Genomic DNA, 24,987 nt, shown 5'->3' with positions numbered 1-24,987 from the left:
TGATTTTGGAGGTCCGATTTTTCAAAGAGGATATTTTGGTATGTGCAATCTTCTTCATCCCACTAAAAGATTACGCCCGATGTCACAATTTGTTGGATGTTTCTTCACTACTGTGGATTTTACGAATCTCGTCGTGTCAAGGAATCCAGATTATATTGGGTTCGTTAGTCCATCATTGTCTTCTACCGATTGTCTACAAATTTCGTTCGAAGTGGGAATTACGGATCGCCATGGCGGAATTCAGAATATACGGGTGGCTCACATTGTTTCCTTGATCGAAACGGTTCAGGACGAACCTTCTGGGGAACGGGGTGCTGATGCAGGCGCATAACACGTGGGCCCACGTCCACGCGTGCCCACGCCCCGGTCGGCCACAATAGTGGTCCTAGTTAGTTTAGGATTAGGAAAGTACCTTATGTTGGTATTTCTATTATTTAGGAGTTTCAATGTTTAAGTATCTTTAATATTTAGGAATCCTAGTTTGAGTCTATCTAGGAAAGTCTATTATCTTATAAAAGGAGGTCTAGTCTATTTTGATATTCAGATTGAAGAGAAAAACCATTGAAGTTAATCAAGTTTTAGTTTATTTATCGTTTTCTTTACAGTTCTTCGTTTATTTTATTGTTCTTATTTTAATTCCGCTGCGTCTACATCATTATGTAAGGGTAAAGTGGAAATTTTTTAAAGTATAACTTTGGAGACGAAATATTCCATCAAGATAGAGTCCAAAGTGCAACACTAAAAGAAGAGAATTCAAACAGCAGGTCATTGATAAGAAAAGGCATTCCAACATCAAATCTCTCAATTCCAAAATATCATGACTATCTCCAAAAAGAAATAAGAAAGTAAATTCAATAGTGGCTCATCTCTTAAGACCCAAATTCAATAGCAACTCATCTCTTAAGACCATGTTTTTATCATCCTCGTGTCACTAGTTCGAATTTTCAGTAATATATGTGGTATTTCTGAAATGTCGACATATGTAGGTGATATTTCTTAAACGAAGTATTTTCAACATCACCTTTTTAGAAATGTCGGCATATAAAATTTTCGACAAGAATTTTGTTTGAAAGATGTCGACTTACTTCGTTTTGGCTCCCAGAGACCAAAAAATTTAAACTTTTTCGAAACTTGCGAAATAAAATTTATTTCTAAAAAAAAAATAATAACATAAAAGCCAAATTTTTTCTCTTCCCCTTCACCCCAACTAATCTCTCCCTTCACCTCACCATTCTACGTACTCCGACAAAAGGTCGCTACTCGACGAATTTCATCCCTAATAAAAAAATCTTCTTCTTATTTTCTCTTCTCACTTTCACTCCTGAGGGCTCCTTCACATGAGTGTCTAGAGAGAGAGAGAAGAGAAGAAGAGAGATAAATGAAGAAATATTTTTTTATGGTCGATGTTTTGGGAAAATTTTTCAGGGAATAAAGTTTTGGGTGGAAACAAATTTTTTTGTTTCCTCAAAACATTACCCACTCTTGAAGTTTTTATGTCTTCTTCCTTCATCTTCTTTCCCACCACCATAAACTCAGCGACTATGCCAAGAACCCTTGGTTGGAGTGGTGAGAGGTATAGTCTTCCACCTTAAAGGTTAAGGGTTTGAGGCACGCTGAATAATTCAAAAAAAAAAACTTCGGCGACCATTAAGTCGGCAACAATGACTGAGTCATCTCTATATTCATCCATCTCTTTTCATTCCTCTCTCTGTTCTCTTCTCTGTGTCTTCTCTCTCTGTTTCTTCTCTCTCTCTTTCTCTGTTCTCTCTTCTATAGTTCTGACAAAGGGGAGATCCCTCCGCTAGAATTTAGAAAGAGAATAGAGAGAGAGACGAAACAGATAAGAGAAAAGAAACAGACAAGAGAGAAAATACAAGAATAGAGAGAAGAAACAAAGAAGAGAGAGAAGATAAGCTATGAAGTCGTCGGTTGTAAACGGTAAAAAGTTTATAGAAGGGAAAGTCCAACAATCAACGGGTTGACGGTCAGAAGTCTTGTCGGGGGGTCGGATGCTGCATACACCAACTACATGTCGAAAGAACCTGCAAATAAAAAGAGACAAAAGATCGTGAAGCCTCTGGGACACCGAGATGGTGCCGCCCTAAGGGGGCTCCGACGGTCAAGTCAGATACTCGGTCAAATAAGATAAAGAAAGTCAAGATAAGTAATAAAGAGGTAAACGTCATCGGAGTATTTAGGTGCTCCGACTCGTAGAGTTGTCGGAACAAATCTCTACAAGACATATATTTTTACTGTATGTTAAAGATAATGATGGTATTGATGAGCAAAATCGTATCTCACAACAAGGGCCGTGAGTAGATCACACAGCAAGGCTCTGGTCGTAAGTGGATAAAGCAAGAGGGTTCTACCCGTAGATGGATGATGTTGGTATGTCTAGCTCTTTACTGCTAGATGAGTGATGGATTAGACCCTAAAGATAAATGATGCAATAAGATGGTGATCGTAAATAGATGGGGTTGGTGCGTCTAGCTCTTTACTGCTAGATATCAGATTGCCAAGCTCTTGTCTCCCAACTTCTAAGACGAGAAGTCAGAGACTTTAGAAGAGTAGGAAGCTCTTGTGAGATGATTATCAAGGATAAGTGAGAAGAGAGAAGGTGATCAACTAGAGTGATATTGTCGAATGTTAGATGCTCTGGTTTGGGTGTTGCCTTCTCTATTTGTAGTGTTAGAGATGAGGTCGACTTGATGACGATCAGCTGGTAACAGAGGTATTTTTCCGTAACGTTGCTCGCGGGAGGTGATCAAGGAATAAGGATAACGATTTTGATATGCTTATGTGACGTGTCGACAACACAAACGATCTGGCAGATGGATTAGCAGATACGCACTGGCTATCTTGTGGGACGGCTAGGATGTTACCGCGTGTGCGTGATAAGCTACTGGCTGGTAACGTATATCTTCGAGTAGTAACTACGAGACGCGTGTTTCCAGCGTTTGTGGATCACGCAATAACTCTCTAGTCGTAGGATATCTTAGAACTCGTAGGTTGTTACCGTGCGACATCTGTCGCGTATGCCTTACATCGAGGCGGGTATGGATTTGGCTGCTAAGGTGTGTGGGTTTTGATTTGGGCCATTTCCCGACCTTGTTATGAGACTTATTATTGACACCAATTTAGGGGCACCTCGTTGGACGAATATTTGCCCATACATCGGCTATTTCCCGCGGGCAACTTGTAGAGTGCGTTTGGTAAATCTTTTTCACTTTTATCTACGAATTTTTTTCTTATTCCCTCAAACACCCACCTTTTTATATGGATGAAAACTGCCGGCGACCTTCTGTGGGAGTGGAAAGGTGAGGTGGAGAGAGGGAGGGATGAGAAGATGTTGAGGAGAAAATGTGACCTTTAATATTTTTAAATTTATTTAAGAAATAATTCTATTTTGATGCCCGAGAGCGTTTCTGAAAAATGTTAAATAAAATTTGGAATTTGAGAGTTAAAACCAATTGTCAGACACTTAGGGGCCAAATCGGCGATTTAGTCAGAAATTAGGTAAAAACGAAATTAATCCAAAAAAAAAGGAAAGAAAGACATAGACACGACCCTCTCTGTACAGCCCAAAGCGAGTCGAGACTGTACCGCCCACCCACCACTTATAACCTGGGCATATGCGCGAGCGGACGAGCTTAATCCTAAAAGCCTATCTACTACTTTCTCTCTCTTCTCTGCTCTAAATCTTTGCTCTTTTTCTCGTTCTCTCATACGCGAGGGAGGCCGCTCTCTCTAATTCTATTCAAACCACCCGCCAAAAGGTATTTATAAACGAACGGATCATTTGTTTGTTTTATATTTTTACTTGTCCAATTCTTTCTCTCGTTTACTCTTCTCCCCGCTCGTCTCTTCTCCTATTAGGGTTTTCCCCACCCATGGCTTCTAATTCTTCTTATTTGCAGGTTTCTCTCTCGTTTTCTGCACTTCTGAGGTCGATTTCTACCGAGAAATTGACATTCGCGACCGTTTTAGGCAACCGATCTCCTGATTTTTGGTTGTTCCTACGTACAGTTAGGGCGTGGTGTTTCTTTGGTGAATGAAGGTATTTTCCGAGGAGTTTAGATAGATGGATCTGGCTTCTGTTGATTCTGTTGATCATTCTGAGAAAGGATCCAAGATTTTAGTATCGCTGGCTAGTGATAAGAGAAAGATGGATTGTGATGGTGATGAAAATTTGGATGTTAAGAAGAAAGTAAAAGTTGATGATTCAATTGGAGATATGAAGAGGATTGCGGAGATTGTTTTGGTTTTATCCACTATGGGGAAGATGAGAGGTGGAAGAAACCCTACTGATTTCGAGAAAGGGCTTATGGTTGAAGCTAGGGAGAAGCTGACTACAATCTGTGAAGCTTGCTCTCCGGAGGATATTATATCTAGGGAGGCAGTTAGGGTTGTTATTGAGGATCTTGGACTTAATAAGTTTAAAGATCAAAGATCAGGGTTTAGGCTTCCAAGAATGTCGATTTCTGATAAGTTTTTACTTGCTAAGAAGAAGGTAAGAGTTTAATTTCTGTTTCTATTATTATAAATATTGAAAATTTTGGTTGAAATTGTTCAATTGTATTTACCTTTAAAAATAAACCAACTACACTAATACTATAGCTTCCTATACTCTACTGTTTTTACATGCTAAGAGGAAGGTCAGATTTAGCTGTTAAAGATGCCAAAAAAACCTTTTCATTACATAGTGTCATTTTCACAATTTCACATAAGATTCTTGAGCCATTTCTTACACCCATTACTAAAAAAGCAAGAATTGTATTTATCTTTTCCTATTTGTGTGCCATTCCGTGCTCAATTTGCAATATAAGAGCTAATTAAAGCGTTGGGTAATTGTACGAGTGGGTTCCTAATAATAGTACGTATTACACACATACCAACTCAATGCATATTTATACAGATATACTGTTGAATTAAGGTCCTATAGACACCCCGGATTATATAATGGTGCTTAATGATATTGCTCCCTGATATGTTATTTTTTCTGTGTTTTGCGTGCCTAATCTGTACAAGTTTTTTTGAAACTTAAATCTGTACATGCTTTTTTCTTCCTTCCAAGGAGATTTTGGTTTAGAATCTTCTAATGCATCTCGTATTTATTCATTTGTTGTGGCTTGCTCCCAATCTTTGGTATGGGTTCTTTTGTACGAGTTGATAGATTATACCGTTGGTATAACTATGTGTAGAATAACTTCAACATTGAAGTTGTTTCCTTTATATTTATTTTTATTGCTGTCATTCTTTTATGAGGAAAGCCTCTTTGGGGTTTCCCTGTTTCCGTAAGTATGTTTCACTTGCTACGGTTTTATAGCTATTCCGTATCACTCATATTCTCTCTGATTGTTTGGGTTTCTGTTTGTCTTCTTGTTGCTATTTTTTATGATTATTTTCTTTCGCTTTGTTTTTTCTAGATGGAAGAATCCAAGAAACTTGCTGCACAGTCTGCAGCGTATTCATCACAAAGCCATCTTACAATGTTGCACACATCTCAGAAGTATCCCTCTGAAAAGCCAAGTACTTCAGCAGTCCCTGTAGTGGGCTTGCAAGCTGCTTCACCAGTAGTGCATGAGTTTGCACAAGCATCAACACCTCCATTGAAGCCTGTCAATGGAATGCAATCAGCTACGCTTTCGAGGGGATTAGTCAGCGCTGCTCTTCAAACAAATTCCTCTTCTTTGCCATTGCCTCGAACAGAAGGAGCACCTTTTAGATTGGAAGGAAGAGTTGATGGGTCGCTTTATGGCGCCAATGTTCAAGGTGTGTATTCATATGTTACCTCTTTTTAGTAGCATTTGCTCGGAGAAACAGTAAAGAAAGAAATTGAATTGGAGAGATAATAAGTGATAAAAACACGCTCAATTTTCAACAGTTTAGTAGTTTATTTATTTGAATTTAAAATATACGAACTTGCAAGAAGAAAGATAATTTGTCATTTAACTTATCTATTAATTCATTTTTATATTTAACTAATTTCATCAAGAAAGCTCGTAAAACTTCTTCCCCTAACATTTCTTTTATGTCTTTCATTCAAGGGCAAATTGGAAATGATACAAAATTTCTTGATTCCTATTCATGGGTATACGAAACAGACAAACACCAAATTGGAAATATAGAATGAATCATATTCCTTATTCCTGGTCAAACCAAACTTGAAAGGAAGGTATTTCGATTACCAGCAATCACACTACGTGATTGCTAGTGATGGTAATCACGTTTCCTTACCACGTAACAGACATGGCCTAGAGGCAGTGAAGATGAATAAGTTTGAGCTATTCTTGGTTCTTTATTAATTTTTCAGCATTTTTTCAAGATTACGAGACAAGTTTGATTAAGCTTCAAACTTATGAGATCTTATTTGTTTGTGGAGAGAGAAACTCTATTTATTTCAAAACTCAGCAAAGTTTTGATTTGGTAAAGAGTTGATTTCAGTTACTCTCTCATTGTTATCAAGCTTTCATTTGAATTCATTATTTCGACGATAGTAAAACCTCATGTTAATTGTTGGAAAGGAAAAGCCGATGGCGCTGTCTCCCTTCGCCTTTGGAGTTCGATCTCATGGTCCTATTTAGTTTAGTTCCCTGACCAAAGTAAAACGGATCAAATAGTTCCGCCTATCTGCTTGTGAGCATTCTCCTGGATAATATTTCTTAAAACTTTAGATTACGCTGATGATTTAATAGGTCTAGTCGTTAGGATGAGTTCTGTAAGATATCCAACATGGAAGTATGTCTCAATTTTTTTTATATGTAGAATCACCCTTCCATGCTTACAAAGGAAATCTCAACTCTTGATAAAGGGGAGGCATCCCTTAAGTTGGAAAAGTGAGAAATACTCACCTGGATGTTATGACACTTATACAAAGCCAAGGGCTCGAGATGATCTGATGAAATGAAACAGGCTGAAACAGTGATGTAGGCTACGTTGCTGCAATTTTTTTTTTATAGTATCTTAAGCAATTTGATTGTATTTTTTCAATCTCTTCGAATATCTAGGTGAATTTTACGTTTTTCCCATTGGATGCTGTAATTGATTATGTAATAATTTGCTGCCTTCAGCAAACTCTTCCTGTAACCACTTGATGGAGAAAGTTCTAATGTTTCTGCCTCAATCTTTTGCAGGAGGTAAAGTGGTTAAAGGAAACGAGATTTCAGATCACATAATCAAGGTCGAGGGAAATGCTAAAGTGAGTACATCTAAGGTGCTTCAAGTGACAAGTGATCAAAATTTGAGGCATCCAGGGGTTCAAAGTGCTCACGGAAAACCTATTGTACATCAACCTGCTTCTGCCACAAGCTATTTTCAACCTTATTCAGCTTTCGCGAACCATAATGACATCGCTAAAAGTGTTCAGAAGGTTTTGCAGCCAATGGTTTCTGAACGTGCTAACTGGACTCCTCCTTCAACAGACTACATGAACAAATCTTTAACTTGCCAAATATGTAAAATTACCATCAATGACGTGGAAAGCTTACTTGTTTGTGATGCTTGCGAGAAAGGAGTCCACTTAAAATGCCTTCAGTCCTTCAACCAAAAGGGAATTCCTATAGGTGAGTGGCATTGTCCTAAGTGCCTGGTATCAAGCAACGGGAAGCCCTTGCCTCCTAAATATGGTCGTGTCACAAGAAATATTACGACACAGAGGATTTCAGAGAAGACAGGTAAGGTGCAGGCATCATTTGAGAAGGTAGATACTCCAAATCCAAAAGTTAACCCTCAGAAGATAACATCTAATGGAAATCCATGTAAACAAAGTCTTGCTAGTGCCGCTAGTGCTGCTAGTTCTGGGAGCTGCTATTCTGGTTCAGTTGCTGATTTGAAGGCTTCAAACTCAGCAGAGGTTGTTGGGGTCAAGGCAATTTCGAAGAAAACTGAAGGAGTTTGTGATCCTTCTGACAAGGTAAATGGTAGTTCCATTCAACATCCTGACAGTAGCAAGTCACCCCCATGTCAACCAGAAGCTTCAATTGATGAGACTAAGCCACCAGTAAATGTTCAATCAGGTCCATCTGACCACAATGAGCCATCTAACCATAGTATCAGTACTTGTAAGAGCTCACTTGCCACATGCAACGCACAAGACGTCAATAGGGCAGAGCATCCAAGCAAAACTGATGTTTTAGTGAGTGAGAATCAAGAGATTAAGTCATCTGATTTGAAGGATACGTTTGAACGTAAATCAACGTGTACTGTCAGGCAGGATGATCACGATTGTGCTCAAGTAGTTCTTTTTGGGGACTTGGATATTGGAAATGTTGCCAAAAATTGCACTAGATCTTCTATTGATTGGGTTGGAGATGTACTTCAAGTTGTCGACGAGAAAGCATTCTATAACTCTTGTCATATCAATGGGATAGTGTACAAGTTGCAGGATCACGCCCTTTTTTGTTCTAACAATGACAGCTTGAGACCTTCAAAGATTCAGGCAAGCCAGTTTAATCTTTTCATTATTGTTATAGCTTTTACTTTTGTAGATTAGGTACTTCTGGGATTTGGGTCCTTCTGGTTCGGGATGGAGAAGTTGTTTTTGAGAACTAATTTGTTTCAGGATTTATTCTAAAATCGAATAGGTTTTATGAAAAATAAGTTGTTTACAGTGTTTTCAATTAAATCTTGTAAGTTTTATAGTAAAATGAAGAAAAAGTATTCATTGGATACAAAATGTTAGATAATTTAGGTATAAACTAGTCTTTGACCACATGTTTTGGGATCATAGGAAATAGGTCTCAAAAACTAATTTATAGTAAGAGCTAAGAGCAGTGTATTTTGTTGCACTACAACCAAAACAGTGTTAAGACTTAAGATTTATTTGAAAATCACATAGGTTTATATAAAAAGAAGTTGTTCATTGTGTTCTCAATGTGATTTCATAAGTTTTTATACTCAAAACCAGAAAACGTATTGGGTGGATACAAGATGTTATATTATTTAGGCATAAACTAGTCATTGGGTACATGGTTTAGGATCACGGAGAAAATGGCCCCCATAATATGCTCTCAGTTGATATGTTGCAAGTATTCTGGTCATATTGTAGTCCTTCCTAAATGATTGGTCCCTTGCAGGCTCTGTGGGAGGATACTAAAACTGGATCAAAGTGGGCCGTCGTAAATAGGTGCTACTTGCCTGATGATTTACCGGAGGTTGTGGGGCGACCATGTACCCCAGATAATAACGAGGTTGGTAGAAGTTGTAGACAGTTTATGCTTGCATTTACTGAATCTCCATTTTTTACAAATCACTTTTTTTGGTTACTATTATCTTAAGAATTGATTATCTGCTACTGAAGGTTATAAAATTTCATGGTTTTCATTGTTTCAGGTGTACGAGTCTAATCATGGTAGCACTGTGAGGGTTAGCTTAGTTCAGGGTCCATGTGAAGTCCTTTCCCCAATCAAGTTCAAGAAAGAATGTGAAAGGCGAACCTATTTGGATCAAGGAGCAACAGATGGATTACAACCGGTTTTCTTGTGCAAGTAGGGTTTTTCATTTCTTGACTTGAATCTTTTTTGCCACTACTTATGCTGAACTATGACTTCAAAGCTTTGGGTTTGAATTTTTTTTCCTGAAAGAGGTGGTGAAGTTTACGAACCTCATCAGCTGAGCCTATTTCTTCTTGATATGAAGTGTATGATAAGCCTTTCCAAAATTCCCGGCAAGACATTGTTAAAAATAGTAAATAGAAATAGCCTACAAGTAATAGACTCATAGTGAGAAGTTATAATTTATCAGAAGCATACTAGTATAGTTACCTGAAATATGTCGACCTATGGCAACTTTCTTAAGCATCCTAGTGAAACTCGACAAAACATTACGAAGTAATTAACTGAGGTGGTTTAGGGCCTTGCGCTAGCTACGAACGCTACTTTATCTACATCGGGCAGCATGACGCAGCCCATTTCATCTTAGCTTTAGATAATTAATGGGGTTCATGGTTCTTACTTGAATTGTTTTCTTTGTAAGTTGAATGAACTTACAATCATGAGCAGCATCTGTACCTGAAAGCAATATATATTTCATGTTTCATAATTATCTCTTTATTACTTTAGACAATTTTCTCTGACATACAAGTTTCCTTCACAGATGGTTTTATGATGAGTCAAAAGGGATATTCCGACCAGTTGCAGATTAACCTATGTTCACTGTCTTATTTACGCTTTCAAGGCTAGACAATTTGGGACTTGCCGTGATCAGGTAAAAGCAGCACTACTATTCTAGAATACACATTTACATACGTATATTATTTAGTAGGTAGGTCAATCCGAGGATGATACATGTAGAATCGAATGAAAGGGGTGAGTTTAGAGTTCTGAGATTAGAGTTGCAGTAATGGCACTTCAGTGACCGTACTTAGGATATTAAGCAGAGAATGAGGGTAATATTTGAGTTTTAAACTATTCATGGGAAATCTGTCCATCAGATTCTCAGTGTTGCTTGCTGATGCTGATTACTTCCTCATAGACAGTAAAATAGTTATTCAACATTATCTTCACTAAAGCAAAGTGTTTTTGATGTTAGTCTTTCTAGTCCGCGCTTCTTTCTGAACTCTTAACTCTAACCCATGACTCTTTCCGAGCTTTCTAATTCTACCACATTTTGGAGTCTTCCGCACTTGACTCCTTTCCAACCTTCAATTCTGTCTTACCAAATGCCACGCCTAAACTGTAAATGAGCTTGAAAGAAATGACTGAAGTGGTTTCCATTTCTTTGACCAGAAAGTCTTATTACCTCAAAAACGTTGTACTGAAAATGGTTTAACCTGACGGTTTGTGGTTGTCAGACATCCACCGCAGGCCCCAGCTGTAATCCAAAAATTGCCCAATTTCTGGAAATCCTAGGCGCGCGCAATTTTCTGTTCTGAAAAAAGATCTATCACTTTTTCTAAGCTTCAGCTCCTTAAGATTTGCACAAGTTCGGGCATAGTATGTAAGTTCTGCACGTAGTTCGCACATGTTTGCATCGAAAGCCCGGGCTTACAGAAGAATATTGGCATATTGTTTTAAGCAGAACCAACAGAAATTTGGTGTTCGGCCCAATTTCGTGTTTATTAAAGATTTATATTGATCCTGTTTTTCCGCTTTGATATAATGTCAGGTAATCGTTTTGCGGAACGGGGCATTTGAGTGAAGACATGAACAAGAACTCAGTGTTGTACAATATGTAGCTCTTTCCCAGCTTATATCCTTCTCTCCAGTCTATAATTCTCTTCAGTCATTTTTTGATGCTATAATATACTTGTTATATTGATACTAACATCCACTAAATTTTGGAGGGAGAGTGTATAATTAAATTTTCGTTTCTTTCAAATGCAAACTCCAATATTCACATGTTAGATGAAAGCTCCGACGTGGTTATACTGTGTGAGATCTGTTTCAAAATCTGGTGGCTCTGTTTCTCTATGAATTCTTGAGTTTCAAACAATGATTGGAATATCTTTTTCTTTTCTTTGAGATCCAGCTTGGAACTTGTACTTATTCAGAAGTTAGACTTCATTAAGCTCTTAAATTTTAATTGTAATTTCTAGTTTGGATGTTTAGTGGTTTTCTAGAATTAGAAACCTGAAAATCCCAAACCTGTCATGGACACCTGAGTTTGTTTGGACAAGTCTGTTATGTTCGTATAGCTTTGGATGACGATGGAAGATCATTGGTTGAGATCATGCTGTGGTAGGACACCGGTTTGACGATAGCCTCGTGGCACGGCCATTAGAGAATAATCAGTGGTCTTCTGGGTATCTTATGACATGTCGTTAGAGAATAATCAGTTGACAGTTGTCTTGTGCGTATCTTATGACAATAACGTGTTATTTATGAGGATCTTTGGCACTAGGGTGCTTCTAAAGGCACCTGACCAAACAGCTGTTAGCATCCAAAAATATTGTTGACTCAAGTCAATGATTTTTGACTTGAGTTCTCTATAAGCACCAGTTTTTAATGTGGGTGACCTTCACCTTCGTTTACTTCTTCCATCTTCTTCTTCCAACAAAAAAGGAATCCTAATCAATTCTTCTTCCAAAACAAAACCCTAGAAAAGAGTGCAACATTCTCCGGCAACGGCGACGGCAACGTCTCCGACACCTACCGGCGACTATTCTTTTATTCGAAAAAATCAATCCGGGTGATTTATTCATCATACAGCTGTGTTACATCTAATTCATAGCTTCTTTATATCATCTTTTGAAAAGAAATTAGGAAGATAACCATGGAAGAAGAGAGTTCTAAAAATTTAACAACTACATCGATTCCAACTCTTTCACCTAATTCCGGGCAAGGAGAAGTTTCTCATGAGGTATACAACCATTCCCCGATCCTATTTTATATGTTTTTATACGTGTTGTGTGAGTTTTTGAAAAAATCAAATTGAAACTTCGGTGACGCGGACGGACTGAACCAGTCCGGTACTTATCAGTCACTAACGGATCGGTCTATCCGTTTATAAATGAAAGGTCACGGACTCAGAAGTCCGTGATCTTGTAGATATGGACGGATAGGCTGATCCGTCATTAGCTGATAAATCCCGGACTCGTTCAGTCCGTTCCATCCTGAAGATTTTTTTTATCTTTAAGTGTTTTTTATGTTTTTTTCACCTTTTGACAGATTCCGGACCTTAATATTGTTCCTATTGAAGAGGAGTACCATGCCGAAGAAGAAAATCGACCTTCAAATGATGGGTGTCAATTTATTAGTATTGATGTTGGTGAGTATTTTGTGACTGAAGATGTTTTTCAAACTAAAGAGGAGTTAATCGTTTGGGCTCAAGAAATTGGGAAAAAACATAAGTTTGTAGTATTGACCTCTAGGTCAGGTAATAGAAAAGGGGGACAGAAACCCCGGTTAGAATTATGTTGCGAAAGAAGTGGAGTATTTCGTTCACATGAGAAGAAGGATTTAGTTCCAAAATCCCATCAACCACCTATAAAGAAAAGGAAATCGAGCACCAAAAAATGTCAATGTCCGTTCAAGCTCAAAGGAATACCGGGGGTTAATGACACGTGGAAAGTGTCAGTTGTGTCTGGAATCCATAACCACGAGTTAGCTGAAAGTCTTCTAGGTCACGCATATGTGAATAGGTTGAAACCCGATGAAAAAGCTGTTGTGAAACATCTATTAAAAATTGGTTCGAAGCCAGCTCAAATTCTTTCTCAAATTCATGAACAATTCAAGGATAACACATCAACGTTGAAAACCATTTACAATGCACGTGCGAACATACGTATGGAAAACCAAGAAGGAAGGAGTCCGATGCAACAAGTCATTAAGTTGTTGGTGGAACACCATTACGTCTACCATTTTTCAAAGAACGAAGACACTGATGAGGTAACAAATCTATTTTGGGCACATCCTGATTGTATTCTATTATTACAGAGTTTCCATACCGTGTTATTGCTCGATTGTACGTATAAAACCAACCGATTTAACAAGCCATTGCTTGAGATTGTCGGGGTAACTTCTACGTTGAAATCCTTCACCGCGGCCTTTACATTTATGGATGGGGAGACAACTAATCAGTACACATGGGCCCTTAATCGTTTGCGGACGTTGTTTTCTCCCAACTCAATGCCAATCGTGTTTATTACCGATCGTGAACTTGCATTGATTAACGCCATTGGTGAAGTCTTTCCAAATGCTCAAAGGTTGCTATGTACTTTCCACATCGACAAGTGTGTGGTAGCCAAAGTCAAAGGTCATTTCAAACAAGAACAATTCAATGTGTTTATGACAATGTTTCGAGCTATCATGTATGCTGAGACTGAAAGTGGTTATAATGAGGCGGTAGAAACTTTTGTGAAGTTTTGGTCAAACACACATCATAAAGATGTTAGTTATGTTCAAGATACCTGGTTGGGATTGAAAGAGAGATTTGTGACTGCATGGACTAACGGGGTTATTCACATGGGAAATACTACAACAAATCGTGTGGAAGGTGCTCATTCTAAATTGAAGAGATATCTATGTAGCTCCGAAGGTAACTATGTTACGTGCTGGGAATTTATGCATATCATGACGGAAACCGAGACATGTGAAATTATAACATCTTTTGAGCACAGTCGTATTAAGGTGAAGGAAGGGCATCAAATCAAGTTTTTTAAAGAGCTACGTGGTTATGTCTCGCACGCGGCATTAGATCTTATGGTAGATGAGATCGACCGTGCAAATGGGATTGATATTAACGTTCAAAATTGCGGATGTGTTCTAAGGTATGTCTATGGTCTCCCTTGTGCTCATGAGATGGTATCTTTGATGAATCAAGATAAGGTATGTCCAAAGGACATCATTCACCCTCAGTGGACCAAGCTATCCATTAACCCGACTCCGCCGATTCATAATGATCTTGACGCATCACATGAGATGGAGCACCTTTATTTAATGTGGGATAAATCCAGTGATGCTGAGAGGACCGCAATACTTGAGAAGTTGAGGGAAATTTCTTTTCCGGTCATGACAAACTTGTGTGAGCCATTGCAACAAACAAAGACAAAAGGGGCTCCGAAACAAAGAAGAATGAGCAAAAAAGAAAAAGAAGCTGCAAAATCTACTAAGAGGAACCCATCTGCTTTCGAATATGCAAAGTGTGTTGATGAATGTGTTCCCTCCACTCAGACAGTACGTAAAGTTAAAAAAGTAACCAAAGCACCGAAAGCAACCATACCCAATTTTGAAAGATACAAAGGACATATTCCGTCAGTTATGCATCCATTCTTGGATGACATTATAGATGTGCCAGGCGATGGTCATTGTGGGTTTCATGCCGTTGGTAAAGGACTTGGGTTTTCACTAGAAGATGGTTGGAAACAAGTTCGCGAAAATGTCATAAAAGAACTTGAGGATCAGCACACACTCTACAAAGAGATGTTTGGAATAAGAGATTACACTTAAACACACAGTGCCGCGAACAACTTCAATTCTACATGTCCGGAAGATTGGTTCTACATTCACCCAAACACTAGTATAGTTGTGGCGAGTAGCTTCAATTGCATATTAGTTCATTTGTCTTACGGTTGTTCGACAACTTTCTTACCCTTACTTAGTGGTCCACCTTCTGAGGGTTATAAAATTGCATGCATTACATATACTGGTGGTCACTTTATGAACGTTAAACTCAAAAAAGATTCTATACTCCCTCCCATTGCACCACAATGGTCTAGGTATGCATCGCTAGAGGCAACGGGTTGGCTTCAACTTGTTAGAGATAGAATCGAGGATGGAAAGAAATTTTATTCTCATGATAATTCGAATGAGCCAAGTAGTAGTGTGATAAATTTAAGTGATGATTAAGTTGTACTGAAAGACCGAGTTACAAAGTTTTTGATTTTATATTTGAATAAATTTAGATGATTAATTGTCTTCGTTACTTAACTTTTTTTTTCTTTGGGTTTATAATCGAAGAGAAACAGAAAAATAGGAATTTCATACAGGTCACGGATCCCTGAATCCGTTCTGGTTCACAAAGGGACGGATCCAGAGATCCGTTTCTTGTAAAGTCGTCACGGATCCATAGATCCCTTACTTCTTATAACCGGGGCTATTATTTTCATGTTAGAAAGAAACGGATCTATGGATCCGTTTCTTGTAAAGTCGTCACGGATCCATAGATCCGTTACTTCTTATAACCGGGGCTATTATTTTCGTGTTAGAAGGAAACGGATCTATGGATCCGTGACGACTTTACAAGAAACGGATCCATAGATCCGTGACCTGAGAAGGGAAGGCACGGATTAGGTGATCCGTACGTTTTTTTTTTTTTTTTTTTTCCGAACAATGGTACTTAAGGTAGATATTAAAACTTGTTAAAAAAACAAGAATAACAATCAAAATGTACGGTAGATGTTAAAACTTGTTAAAACAAGAGTAACGATGTTCAAACATAGATCAAATTGTACGATACACATCGTTCACAAAAAGCAATTCAAAATAACGAGACTACTCTTGAGATTCTAAACCATAATATATGCCTTAATATAATACTTCATTCCATTTGTGATTTCCTCGATTTCTTCACCGTAGCTTTTCTAGACGATCTTCTTGGTTCGGGTTCTGATTGAGGTTGATGAGGACATTCGGGAAGCGGCATTTCAGCCCTCGCATTAGTTAGGATTTCAAGCCCTAACGAAACGTCAGACGCTTGAATCGCTACAATGGCACGATCAATTCCATCTCTCTAAAAAAACAACAATGGATTAATAACAAATTATAGCTACAAATTCAAAAGTAACAAAACAAAAGAATGATAAATCGAATACTCACGTAGTACGATACCGAACCTATGTACTGTTCTGGTCTATTGGATTTGTACAAAGCTGGGTTTTGTACAAACGGGTGAGATACTCTCTTGAACCAATGGTTATACTGAGCGCTTGCCTCCCACGGAGCCAAAGATACCTCCTTCGGTCTATCACTCATGTTTAGTAGGTGATCTTCCCAACGCCCCCAATAAGAAGCCACATTACCAAAGTTTTTAGAATCTCCATCCTTCGACACCTTTTTTGGTCGAATCGGTTCTTTAGGGATGACTTGAACCAATCCAAGTTGCCTTAACACCCTATCAGGGTGATAGGGCTCGGCAATATCATTAACCGCGATGCAACCAGTGTAAAAAGAGTATTCAGGAAGTGGTAGTGCATCATCAGACGATAAGGGACGATATGGGTCCCAAATGACCTACATGATACAGACGTTTAACGAGTGATTCCTATAGCATACGTCAGGTATTATAGAACACAGGAAAAATTAATAAATAAAATACATACATCTCTCTCGGTCAGACCGTCCAATTGCTCACGAGTGCTTCCTAGAGCACATGCCTTGTTGCCTTTCAAGACGTGTTCCTCCCATTTATACATCCGGGGCACGTTAGATGTAGGATCATATTTTGGGTTGGGAACAGACACCCCAAGTTTGAAGTGTTCATCGATCCACGCCTACAAATGTAATGTTAAATACACATTTATTATTCGCTACTCTAACATAATAAAGAAATAATTGAGAGACAAAAATAAATATGAAATTACCTGAAATAAAGTAAGATAACCAGCCAATTGATTTCCTCCCCTCGAAGCAAAACCAATCTGCCGATAAAGATAGGCAAGCGCCGCTGTTCCCCACGAGTAACTCGAAATATCATCTAAGTTCTTCAGATAACGTAGATAGAGAAAAGGAACCTTAGTTGCACTCTTATCAGCAAAAAGAGTACAACCAAAAAGATGCAAGAGGTATGCCCGTGCAACAGCATCTTTGACATGTTCGGGGTCATCCTCTTTCGACCCACTGCATTGCTCCCTCAACCACTTAAGCTCCACAGACTTAGATTTACCTAAGTGCAGTTTTACACCTTCGTAATCTAATTGTAAATAACGAGAGACTAGTAATGCATCTGGATCTTTTGTATCATCGTCATCGTCATCGTCATCGTCATCGTTCAAATCTTCATCATCCGTCTTAGACAGAACAACGGGTTTACCTTCAATTGGAAGACCACATATGCGATACACATCCTCTAACGTGATCGTCATCTCCCCGAACGGCATGTGGAAAGTATTTGTGTCCTCGTACCACCGCTCTGTAAATGCCGAGATTAGAACACGATCTAGCTTGGTGTATGAATATTTGGCGATGTGGGCCAATCCCGTGTTCCGGACTCTCTCTCGAACACTTTGACACTCAGTTTCGAGGTCCCACCCATTCGTCTTCTTCAAAGCAGTACCCACAACTACGGCAGACGCATGGTTGTGTAACTTCAGCACCGGCCTCTCCTGAAAATAAAAAAGATATTGTTTTAGATTGATGATTAACAAAATTTTATCATAACTACTAAAATTAGAAAATAATATTTGCTTACCGGTTTGTTCCAAATCGTATAAGCAACATGATTCTTGAAACAAGGTAGAAGCGAACGATCTATCGGACCTCCAGAGTACGGGTCTGAAAATGAAGATGACCCCCCTACTTCTGTTTCTGCTGTCGAAATAGGAGGCTCTGTTTCGTTCTCATCTCCTTGCGTTCGCCGTTGCTTACGTGGTGCCATAATAACTTTTGAATAATACGCGTATGTGATGCACAAACAATAAATAATCAAAATATGTTTTCCTACTCTAAATTAATGAAGGAAAAATTAGACGTATCGCTACAAAAAAGGTCATTCAAAATATGCACGTATCGCTACAAAAAAGGTCATTCAAATAATGAAGGAAAAATGATGAGAAAAATAAAGAAAGAAAAATATGAAAGATTAAAAAAAAAAAAAAAAAAAAAAAAAAAAAAAAAAACTAAGGTCCCGGATCAGGTAATCCGGACCCTTTAAGTCCGGAACGGATTACCCAGTCCGTCACGGACTCAAAAGGGAGTCCGTTTCTTTGTACTAAGTCACGGATTAGCTGATCCGTGACTAGGAAGACACGGACGGACTGGACCAGTCCGTCCGAGTCGTTCCAGAACGTTCATAAACCTAGGGCAGTACACATGGGCATCAAACATTCACAAAAAATGCTCTAAATATGTTCGAAATTGAAGAATACAACATTCTAAACATGTTACAACACACTATTAACATCCCCAATCAATCAAACAACAAATTTATTCAAAAAAATTATAAAAGTTAGGGTTTTTGAACCAACCTTGAAGGAGTAATTGTAGCTTGATTTCAACTTCGTCTCCACCAAATGATTATTGATTCTAAGAGTTAGAGAGTCGAATGACTTATTCTCAGCAAAATTTGAGGGAGATTAGTGAGATTATGAGCGATTTGATGAGGGTAAAATTCGGTTTTGGGTGAGCTTAGAGAGAGAAAGTTTAAAATCCCCAATTTTGGATGGATTTTGTGAGAGATGGATGGAGGGGGGTTAGGGTCAACAGATAATAGACGGTGCCTACATACTTGAGTGGTGCCAACAGAGAATATAGCGGTTGGGCGTGGTGCCAACAGAGATGGATGCTAACAGCTGTTTGGTCAGGTGCCTTTAGAAGCACCCTTTTGGATGGATTTTGTGAGAGATGGATGGAGGGGGGTTAGGGTCAACAGATAATAGACGGTGCCTACATACTTGAGTGGTGCCAACAGAGAATAGAGCGGTTGGGCGTGGTGCCAACAGAGATGGATGCTAACAGCTGTTTGGTCAGGTGCCTTTAGAAGCACCCTTGGCACTATCTGACCATCTTTGTTGCTGGCACTGTTTCTGGCAGGTTAGGGCTTAATGTGTCTGAGTTTACTTCCGCAGACCGCCCCCACTTTACCCTCACTTGCCTGATCTAGATTCACCTCCCCACTTGCCTCTTGGGCAGAGAAGAGCTCTCGGCTTCCTAACAATATCTCTGGTTAGAGTTGGCCTCATGTGGTAGAGTTGTTTAGGGTTCACTCCCATGATGGCTTTATTGATGGCTTGGTCGTGTGTATGCAGGACTTGGACACGTGTCACTCAGATCAATCTGTTGACTTCTTGACTGGTTAAAGCTTTCTTCACACTAAGGGGGGGGGGGGGGGGGGGTAGTGGAGCAAGACTTTCGCGGACTCTCAAGAGTCCGCGAAAGTCTGAGGCATTCAAATCCAGACATTTGAGAGTCCACGAAAGTCTGAGGCATTCAAATCCAGACATTTGAGAGTCCACGAAAGTCTGAGGCATTCAAATCCAGACATTTGAGAGTCTATGAAAGTCCGAGGCATTCGATTGTAGACAAAATATGTCCCAGACTTTGGTGGACTTCATAGTTTGATGAATTTGTGAAGGATTTGGGACAAATTTGGAAGCCAAAATGTCTTTCAAAAAACAAGAGACATTTGAAGTCCACCATGTGATCAAAAAACAATAATAATATTAAAATAATAAATGTCTACCAAATGTCCATCAATGTCCACAAATATTCACAGATGTTTACGAAAGTCGAAAAATATATTTTTGAAATGTTAGTATAAATATATTATTTCATGTGATTAAACAATAATAATAATATTAAAATAATAAATGTCTACCAAATGTCCATCAATGTCCATAAATATTCACAGATGTCTACGAAAGTCGAAAAATATATTTTTGAAATGTTAGTATAAACATATTATTTCATGTGATTAAAAAATAATAATAATATTAAAATAGTAAATGTCTACCAAATGTCCATCAATGTCCACAATATTTACAGATGTCTACGAAAGTCGAAAAATATATTTTTGAAATGTTAGTATAAATATATTATTTCATGTAATTAAAAAATAATAATAATATTAAAATAATAAATATGTACCAAATGTCCATCAATGCCCACAAATATTCACAGATGTTTACGAAAGTCGAAAAATATATTTTTGAAATGTTAGTATTAATATATTATTTCATGTGATTAAATAATAATAATAATATTAAAATAATAAATGTCTACCAAATGTCCATCAATGTCCACAAATATTCACAGATGTCTACAAAAGTCGAAAAATATATTTTTGATTAGCACAAATATAATATGCATTACACATTTTGTCAATGGACTCAAGATCTTAAAATGTCCCCAGGACATTTTATCTATGGATCAAATGTCTTGAAATGTCTATAAAGACATTTTGTCTACAAACTCTCAATGTCTTGAAAATGTCTATGAACACATGTTGTCTATAATAACTCATCCGAAATGTCTTGAAATGTCTATGGGACATTTTGTCTATGAAAGTCTGTGAAAGTCCCGCTCCACTACCCCCCCCTAAGGTTGTGTTTGATAGGTACATTTCCCGGAGAAAGTGGAAATTTTTTCTCAAAAATTAAAAAATTTTCTTGTGTTTGGTAGCAAATTTAGAGAAAATATAATTTAAGATCACGTGACTTATTTTTCAATATTTACCCAAAATAGGTGGAATTTTTTACCCTCTTACAACTAAAGATCACAGGACGATATCTGCGCTAATAAAGTGTCGCTTGAAACTGTGGCATGTGTCACTCGAGACTAGGGGTTTGCTCGTGAGTTCTTTCGGGCCCTTTCGAAGTCCTCCAGATAAACCAAACAATCTTCTCAAGATTGCCTCCCTGTGTTGCTTTCCTGACGTGCGACAGTATCTTAGACATTTATCAGCCGTATGCGATTAGTACTTATCATGGCAACATATGCACTTAGTCTACTACAGATAGTTTTCTCATTATTTTTATTTCTTTTTTTACTTTTCCCGAGAAGCTTTGAGGGAACCTTCCTCTTCCGAAGTAGTCTGCTTTCTCTCTTATGTCTGACGACTTCCATGAAAACCATTGGCACCTTCTTTGTCGGCTCCTTGTGGTAGATAATTTACTTCTCGTTGACAACCTTTTGCCTGCGCTCTTTCTCGGTGCATCTCTCGAAGGTCTAAAAGGTATCATTGGAAGCACTTAGAGCATCTTAGCCACCCAAGCGTTCCAACCTCATTGTTCCACTTCCACCTTATCTTCGACCCATTTATGTTGTTAGACTCTCTTCTTTGGTTTCAAACTCTGTCATCATCTTTGATCAAGTTTCCTATGACCGAGTCCCCTTCGTCTATCGAGTACTTCTCTTGAATTGTATCTTCATCAGGTAGTCCTCCCCGCCCTATCATCGACTACATGTTGGTTGCTCCCTGGGCTCCAAGTCACCGGGACCAGTCTAGTGGGCTAACCGAAGATCTCGTGGTTCTTTGTAAGAAATATGCCATTCCTGAAGAGTTTGAACTGGTCTGTCCGGTTGTAAACGTGCCTATTTTCAAGAGCTTTTTCATTCCTTCTTTGAAGCAGACTTGGAGTCAGATCCTAATCAGTACGTCTTCAACCAACTCTATCACATCAAACCTGACCAGAATTATTCTTCTTGGTGTCACAATGGCCCCTTCATCAACCTTAAGAAGGTTTTGAAAGAGTATATGAGCAATTTCTCTGTATTCAACATCACTCTAATCTTCAAATTTTGGGTTTGCTCGCCCTCAACTATCTTCCACTACACAATAAAGCTCTGTTTATCTGTCTCCCAGTCCTTTCTCAGAGACTTGCTTAAGACTATCATGCCCGCTTTTACCACCATTGACATCCACCCTTTCGAGTGCTTGACTCCTCCGAGACTGTTTGAAGGCAAACTTCTTATCACCTTTCTTGCTAAACATTTCTTTCACTATTATTGTCCGTCGCAGTCCGGCTCTTCCTTTTACTTACTGTGTTTTTTCGGGAAATTTTGAGCGTATAGACCAAAAACAGGCCCTAATAACAGTTTTAGTCCTCTCTAATCCCATAAAGGGTTTAAAAACCAAAATATTAATTTAAATGGATATCTAGTCCATTTGTATCCATCTCGATAGAAAACCCAGTTCCCGAGGATGCTTATTAATTCATAATACCAATAATAACCTTATATATATATATTAAACTCAATTCCGTTTTTATGAAATCCACTAATATTTTGTTTCATTTTTTTTATCTCCTTTTTTATCTCCTTCTTTATCTCTCCAATCACCATCTTAATAACCGAAACCTGATCTTCATTTATAATCAAAATCGGAAATCCACATTTGTTTCTCTTTCTAAAACCGAAACTTTTTATATTCGTTCTTATTGTGAAGAAGCTTCGGATATCAATATAATCCAATACAGAAGCTCAGAACTCCATTTCCATTTATATCTCTTCATATCAAGTTTATTTTCAAGATCTACAGTTTCATCTTATTGTAAGGTAAGAAACCATCTTTCAAATTTATGTTTTCGCTTAACATCTTCTAAGATTTATATGATTTTGTTTATAAATGGTTGTAATCACTGTATCATCAAATCATCATATCATATTTCATTAGATTTAGTTTTCCTATTGATTATAAATCGTTTTAATTATTTACCAACCAGATTTTGATCTCTTTCTAAAAACGAAACATCATTCATTCTCTTTTTCATACAGAAGATTCAGATCTGTATATTAGGTTTTTGATTTTCTGATATTTCTTCACATCAGAACTTTGCATCCGTACAATTTTTTATCCAGATATTATTTCGTACGGTTTCTCTTAACAGAATGTACATTATAAGTACTCGTATTAAATTTTTCATACTTTAAAGTACATTACGCCAATTTCGGCCGTACTGCAACTGTATAACAGAATGTAAAATATATGTAATCTGTTAAGAATTATACATACTTTAGCAGCCTTATTTAAAAAGATGTTTAATTATTCATAAAGTATGTATAATTGATGTAAAATTATGCATACTTTTTTTCAAACCAGACCCAAATGCTGGTATCCTCGAAGTCTTAATGATCTTTCTCATACATTATAGAACATTTACAGAAGTGCAAATCCAACAACAACACATCTGTAAATGTTGCAATACGCCTTGATTTTCTGATATTTCTTCACATCAGATATTTGTATCCGTACACTTTATGAACCAGGTGTTATTCTGTACGGGTTCTCATAACAGAATATACAATATAGGTAGTTTACAATACATTTTCATACTTTCTAGTACATTACGCAAACATCTTTCGTACGATGTTTTTATAACATAATGTAAAATTTATGTATTTTGTTACAAATTATACATACTTTATAAATAATATCAAAAACATCTTATAATGTGCATACAATATATATAATTTATTCAACATTATGCGTACTTTTTTTCCAAAACAGTTGCCGTTTATAGTACAATATAATCTTCCAAAAATTATATGTAATTTATCTCACATTATACATAATTTTTCACATAACAGTGACCTTTTGATTCAAACTAAATTTCTGTTTTTCTCCCAACACATTATGAAGTTTAACAAACAGTATGCATAATTTACTCCATTATACATGTCGTTTCTAGTAAATTATACTCCCTCCGTCTCAAATTAAGAGACCCACTTTCCCTTTCGATTTTTCTCAAAATAAAAGACCCATTTCTTTTTTTTCATATAAAATCCATCAAATTTCCAACATTGTCCTTTATCTCTATATTATACATTTTTCCACAAGCATTTATTTTCGGTAACAATCTAATTTAGAAGAAAAAATAACATCCAATTTGTAAGCAAAAATACCATACAAAGGCATGAACAATTTGGATTGTTATCGAAAATAATTTGATCATTAAATAAAATCCAAATTTCTTCCACTTATTTTTGGTAAAGAAATTTAATTTGATTTTATCAAAAAGAGGAATCTCACTAATCTGAGCATCAAATGAGGGTATAAGTGGAAGAAAAAATATGTCAAAAATTTATAGGAATTTAGGTCTGGGTCTCTAAATGTCAGGGATTTATGCAGGGCAAGAAGCTTTCCTTTAGTCTGAAAGCTTCTCAAGCAGATGTGAGTAGGCTTACTGAAGGATATAGTCCTTCGGTCTGAAGGAGATGTCCTTCTGAAGGAGATGCCCTTCTGAAGGAGATGTCCTTTTGAAGGAGTGCCCTTCGACCAAGATGGCAATGCGTATAATTTGTCAGTGGGAGTACAAGACTGAATTATGTCCTCCTAACAAGGTTAGGATTAGTATCTCCGGGCCACTTGAGGAGAAGCAACTGAAAATGTACGACCGTACTCTAATGGATTAATTGTTAATCACTAGCTTTACAGTTGTTCTCCAGATGAAGAAAGTATGAAAAGATATGACGTATCAGATGAGATGGGAAGTGACACTGGAATCGAGCATTGCACTTGTTCTAAGTACAAGTGGGAGACTTAAGGATATAGTACTTCGGTCTGAAGGAGATGTCCTTCTGAAGGAGTGTCCTTCGACCAAGATGGCAATGCGTACACTTTTTCAGTTAGGATGACGATGACTTTATCCGGAAGATCATCTAGTCCGGTCCAATTAGGGATCGTAATGCTTAGCTAGAAGCTGCTTACGATCGTCGGATCACTTCGGTAATCTGGGACTAACATAGACCGAATCCTACAACGGGTTACACAAAAGAGTAGTAGTTTGATCGGAGAGAGTTGACTCATGCGAGCTTGCCTATAGATGGATTTGATCCAGTCTTATAGTGCCAAAAGATAGAAAGAATCGGCCTCAAAAGAGGAGACCGAAACGTGCAT

At 37.7% G+C, this 24,987-nt stretch overlaps 2 protein-coding genes across 2 annotated transcripts; both read left to right on the top strand.

Moving 5' to 3' along the window:
• The first annotated feature begins 3,530 nt into the window (after positions 1-3,530).
• LOC147549462 (uncharacterized) lies at positions 3,531-11,316 on the top strand. The gene is made up of 8 exons (XM_086665809.1): positions 3,531-3,776; positions 3,918-4,510; positions 5,427-5,772; positions 7,134-8,437; positions 9,075-9,188; positions 9,331-9,485; positions 10,093-10,203; positions 11,104-11,316. Exons 2-7 carry the CDS (start codon positions 4,082-4,084, stop codon positions 10,139-10,141), a joined length of 2,397 nt encoding a protein of 798 aa, XP_086521935.1. The 5' UTR covers positions 3,531-3,776; positions 3,918-4,081; the 3' UTR covers positions 10,142-10,203; positions 11,104-11,316.
• Positions 11,317-11,871: 555 nt separating this feature from the next.
• LOC147549461 (PKS-NRPS hybrid synthetase cheA-like) lies at positions 11,872-14,885 on the top strand. Its single transcript, XM_086668305.1, has 3 exons — positions 11,872-12,297; positions 12,606-14,264; positions 14,610-14,885. The coding sequence occupies exons 1-3, from the start codon at positions 12,211-12,213 to the stop codon at positions 14,883-14,885; spliced, it is 2,022 nt and encodes a 673-aa protein (XP_086524431.1). The 5' UTR covers positions 11,872-12,210.
• The last annotated feature ends 10,102 nt before the right edge of the window (positions 14,886-24,987 follow it).

The sequence above is a fragment of the Eschscholzia californica genome, unplaced genomic scaffold (assembly GCF_041429995.1).
Source record: "Eschscholzia californica isolate CP2 unplaced genomic scaffold, dmEscCali1.0.p SCAF_3, whole genome shotgun sequence".
Taxonomy (NCBI): domain Eukaryota; kingdom Viridiplantae; phylum Streptophyta; class Magnoliopsida; order Ranunculales; family Papaveraceae; genus Eschscholzia; species Eschscholzia californica.
The sequence above is the reverse complement of the archived record's forward strand: the minus strand, read 5'-3'. Positions and strand labels throughout refer to the sequence as shown.